Source organism: Triticum dicoccoides, chromosome 1A (assembly GCF_002162155.2).
Source record: "Triticum dicoccoides isolate Atlit2015 ecotype Zavitan chromosome 1A, WEW_v2.0, whole genome shotgun sequence".
NCBI classification, from domain to species: domain Eukaryota; kingdom Viridiplantae; phylum Streptophyta; class Magnoliopsida; order Poales; family Poaceae; genus Triticum; species Triticum dicoccoides.
Window position 1 is genome coordinate 590,312,163 of NC_041380.1, and position 5,038 is coordinate 590,317,200.

The 5,038-nt window shown below is 46.8% G+C and overlaps 1 protein-coding gene across 2 annotated transcripts; it reads left to right on the forward strand.

The window, feature by feature from the left end:
* Positions 1–744: 744 nt before the first annotated feature.
* LOC119293456 (phosphoribosylglycinamide formyltransferase, chloroplastic-like) lies at positions 745–4,067 on the forward strand. Of its 2 annotated transcripts, none has more exons than XR_005143070.1 (6): positions 745–1,191; positions 1,322–1,433; positions 1,742–1,918; positions 2,133–2,259; positions 2,358–2,946; positions 3,611–4,067. XR_005143070.1 is itself a non-coding variant. In XM_037571940.1 (6 exons), the coding sequence occupies exons 1-5, from the start codon at positions 831–833 to the stop codon at positions 2,469–2,471; spliced, it is 891 nt and encodes a 296-aa protein (XP_037427837.1). In that variant the 5' UTR covers positions 746–830; the 3' UTR covers positions 2,472–2,490; positions 3,611–4,067. The 2 variants fall into 2 exon arrangements, 1 of the variants encoding a protein (XP_037427837.1); XM_037571940.1 differs by having other exon boundaries at positions 746–1,191; positions 2,358–2,490.
* The last annotated feature ends 971 nt before the right edge of the window (positions 4,068–5,038 follow it).

Consider the following 5,038-nt stretch of genomic DNA (forward strand, 5'->3'; position numbering starts at 1 on the left):
TTATTCACCACTATAAACAATAGTCACTGAGCTAGCACTTAGTTCTCTGGATTTGAAATTATTATGGATAATAGAAATATGTTTTAAAAATTATTTTAAAAATTCACAAATTTTTGAAACATCTAATTCAATTTTTTGTGGCATGATTATGTGAAGATTCATATCGATGACGCTTTCTCACCGAGCAATCATCGTGGTTGCTGGGATGTAGCGATGCGGGACTGCTCGGGGAATGTGTTGTGTTAATGTTGCAGGTCACTTTGTGTCACTTCATGACCCTTTTTCGTGCTGAAGTGATGGCAGCTCGGCGGGCAATCCAAACTGCAAATGAGTATGGGTTGGGAGGTGTGTGTTTGAAAACTGTGTGATGTTGTTGAAGGAGGCCCGTGAGAACCGAAGGCATGATTTGTCAAGCTCGAGGATCCTCGCTGAAGATTTAAAACTGTTCAATAGGTTAAAATCTTGTGATGTCAAAGTAGTGTACTACCCTAGAGACTGTTACAAGGCCGATAATGCTCTTGCAGCTAAGGGTGCTCATATGGCGGCTGATGCTCCAGATATAATGGACTTGTTCTACCATGTGTCGCCACTAAGTCTTTTAGTGGCGAGCGATTTTGCTTCGCACACTAGTTAATGCATATGTATTGGGTTAAAATAATATGCCTTCACAAAATTTTGAAACATCTTACTTTGGATCGGAGGGAAGTAATTTACTTTTTGTGGCGTGGTATAAAATTACAACTCTCAAAGGACTAAACTGCGAAGTTCTTCCACCCCGCGCCGCCGTTTCCGCCCCGCCGCCGCTTCCTCCCGTCCGCCGTTGCCCGGTGATGGAGGCGGCCGCCGTCGCTTCCCCCGGCTCCGGGCTGCGCTACCTGCCACCGATCAACCCCGCCCAGAAGCGTCAGCGGAGCCGGAGCGCGACGGCGGGGGCCTTCGCGACCACGCGGCGGCAGCCTCGCGCTGCTGTCGCTTGCAGGCGGCCCCATCGCGTTGAGGCGGCGGCGGCGGCGAGGGATAGCGGCGGATCCGGGGACTCTTCTCACTGTTCCGGCGGAGTGAGGAGCAGGAAACGCCTCGCGGTGTTCGTGTCCGGCGGCGGCTCCAACTTCCGGTCCATCCACGAGGCCACCGCCGCGGGCGGCAAGGCGAGCAGCGGGGATATGGTCGCGCTCGTCACGGACAAGCCAGGTGATGAGGATGATCCGATCCCTTCCTCGTAGCTCCGTTCTTCCCCCTTGTTACTGTGAGGTGAAGTGGGGATTGGACTGGGGTGGTTCTGACGCGACGGGATGGAATGGAATGGACTGGGATGTTGCAGGATGCGGCGGAGCGGAGTACGCGAGGCGCAGCGGCATACCGGTGGTCCTGTTCCCCAGGTCCAAATCGGCGCCGGAGGGGGTGCCGACGGCTCAGCTTCTGAATGCCCTGAGGTTTGTTGGCTCTGTTGTTGAACTCATCTCAGAGGTCAGCTTGTACATTTCTAATTCTTCAGAGGAGAAGGCCATCAGTGTATCGACTTCCACTTTTAGTCCGGTTGTTGAATGCTTTCATACCATGTTCTGAAGTCAGTGAACATAATTTGAGTAGATGACACACAAGCTATATGTTGCTCTTCTAGCCGCATGAACTTGGTGCCACCAGTGTGCTTCAGTTTGCCCTTTCAAGCGTGAAGATTTTGTGTTTGTGGCGCGTGCAGGGTGCCTCATCTTAGCTCATGATTATGTCTATTGTGAAACAGGGATCTCAGGGTGGACTTCGTTCTGCTCGCTGGTTACCTGAAACTTATACCCAGTGAGCTAGTCCAGGCATATCCCAGATCCGTACTGAATATACATCCTTCGCTCCTCCCGGCATTCGGAGGCAAGGGTTATTATGGTCTGAAGGTGCATAAAGCCGTCATTGCGTCTGGAGCCAGGTGTTGCATGTTTTCTATAGAACTTTTCAGTTCAGCACTTCCTTTTCTTTTTTTCAAGTGCAAGAGCTATTACTCGCAACCGTGTGGTGGCAGATAATGTCGATTTGTTTGATGAGGGCCCTGGCTGCTACAGTACCCATTGCTTTTTGTTTTTTGTTTAGCATCCACATGAAACTATCTGTTTTATTTGATGATATTTTCCAACCATTTGCAGATATTCAGGACCAACTGTGCACTTTGTGGATGAACAGTTCGACACGGGAAGAACTTTAGCCCAAAGGGTTGTGCCTGTGCTAGCCGACGATACTCCAGAGCAATTGGCTGCAAGGGTTCTACATGAGGTAACATCTTATCTGCAGCTGAGGTTCCTCTGCATGCTACATTATTGTGTTATTCACAATTCTTAGCTGCCAACCTACCGTTGACTTTGACATTTCAGGAGCATCATGTTTATGTTGAGGCAGTTGCTGCCTTGTGCGAGGATCGAATCGTGTGGCGAGAAGACGGTGTCCCACTTATCAGAACTCAGACAAACCCCGATGCATACGCCTAATTGGTGGTGCTACCTTGAGGTCTCCTAGACGCTAACGAAATTTATATACCCCCTGCCAGTTTTCCCCAAGGCATGGGAGTTAATTCACCATGTTTGTCTGACTGGGTGAAATAACCTGCCTGATAATCTGGTCACAGAAACATAACTTGCACCTTGCACTGTGTTCCGCTCGTTGCGTGGCTTGGCTTTGAAGATAATCCGTGCTTTCATTTGCAAACTCTTCAATGAGCAATCCACTAACCGACCCTCGCATATCCACATCTCTCCTTTGTTCAAATGATGTTTTCTCTTTGAGATGTCAATTTGGTTTGTGCTGCAGTTTGACATGCTTCTTATCTGAGAGGGATGGAGAAGGGGATGGTGCGAATCGTAGCCATTCTTGGAGAGCCCTCTCAGACAGCAAGGGATAAGAGGAAGATGAGCGGGTGGCCATTCGGCCATGCAAGCTGCGTTACCGACCCTATCGCAGATTGTGGTCGTAATGCCTACATTTCTCAGTTTCCAACAAATACTGCATCTTTAGCATGATGGCAACTGCATCTTTAGCATGATGGCATACACAAACTAGACCAGTGGAAAGATTTCAGTTGCATTATCTGAAGAATACATAAACACACCCGAGGTTCTGCTTTAGTTACTTATATGAAAGCCAACTCCTTCGGTCAAACTTTGAAGTTTTGTTTAGCTGTAACCTCAACTTGATGGATCCTCATATGCATTTTTTTTCTAGATTTTTTATCATACTCCTCCCCTGTATAGCATGCCTTTTCTATAATCTTTTCTCATATACGCAATCATACAATTCCATATATTTGGCTGCGCAATAATGAAATTCTTCGCTCTCATGTCTCTGATTCAGATTCCTGTCCCAATTTTAGTCCCAACCAAAACGACTCTTCAGTTTTTTGTTCTGAACTGACCATGACTGTTAAGTTATTCTGGACTCACCACTGCACAAACTATGTTAGCCTTTTTGCATTGCCTTAAAAGAAATGTAAATTCTGCTATAGATTAACGCAACTCTACCCTGATTAAAGAATTATGAATTTCAGGATCCATCTTAAGACCTTCCTGCCCAGTTGATACTTTTTCTTGAATTTTGACATTTTGTATCTCTGATTTTGTGCCAATTTTAACAGCAAATCCCAGGCTCGGTCCCACAAGTCCTTGGAGTTGCTGAGGCGGGGGGAGTGTCACTTGCCATTAAGCTTGCCAGCCATGCTCAAAAGTCAAAACCAAGTGTGGATATGACATGCCACTATATATACCTCATCATGATGGTCGCTTGGCACTAGTATTTGCCTCTCCCACTTGGGTCCTTAAGAAGAGTCGCTGTTTCTAGCGAAGTTTGATCGTACGGTTTTGCTAAGTCTCAGTCGACTGAGACTTGGTTATGTATCAGCCGATACTATCTTCCTTTGGTTTTGCATGGAGATTTGTGCAAAAAAAGAAATCTTTTCAGTTTTTCTTTTTTCTTCTTACATACTATATCACTTGACTGAGACTTGATTAAGTCTCAGTCGAATGAGACCTAGCCACACCCTTGATCGTGTGTTTCTTCTTTCGGAATGTTGGTTTCATGTGGGTGCTTGGTTCTATTCTGTGCAATTTAGTGTTCCATGTTATCTTGCTCGCTTTCCTCCGTTTCCTCCTGCGCGAGGTGCTGTAATGGTGATATCGGTTGCTGTAGTGCTCTAGTGTTTTTGTTGCCTTGAGAGATGGTAAGCTGGGCTGGTGAGGTCTGAAACCCGGCGCAGAGGTGCTGGGTTTTACATGCTGTAGGTGTGTTCAGTAATGATATTTTTGCAGGTTAGAGCGGCCAAGTCGGTCTATTGCCAGCATGTTTCCAATCAGCATCCACGTTTTGTTTGCGCGTTTTGTAAAATGTGTGATGTTTGCTGTACTGTTTCCGCGTTGGTCTTCTTGTTTTTTGCCCATTCCGGCATGTATGTTATGTACCACGTGCATGCACGCGCAGTGAGTGATGGACGGTTCTCCGCTGAGCAGCTGCCCTCGTGCGTGCCTCTGAAGTCTGAACTGAACATCGTTGTTGTCTGCATTTTATAACGGCAGCGACGTTAACCAGTTACCAACCCAACCCAGTCATACGATACAGTCATACAGACGCAGATGCTGTGAGGAAACAGCTAACTTAACAGGCGAAAATTCCACCGGTCTTGCCGAACATAACTGAACAGGCCAACTCCGACGCACCAACCAAGCACAGCCCTATTTCGTCCACGTGTGTCTTTTCGGGTCTAAACGAATAAAAACGACGACCCAACGCGCAAACTCATCTCATCTTTTTTGTCCGTTTTGTGTCCGCTCGGACCCATTTTCAAAGCAAATCTGCTCGCGATCTGGGCGGAGTCAATGCATACGTGTTGGGTGCAGATGACACCAACGACTTTTGCTGATCAAGTGGAGTTATACAAGTAATCAACTTCCTTATCCTAACGAAAAGTCACAGGATTTTGACTCATATTCAATGCAAGCAGTAATGGTTAGCCTAGGTGATAACCCACAAGTGAAATGAAGCAATCAGATACACACCACATCTTTAGTAT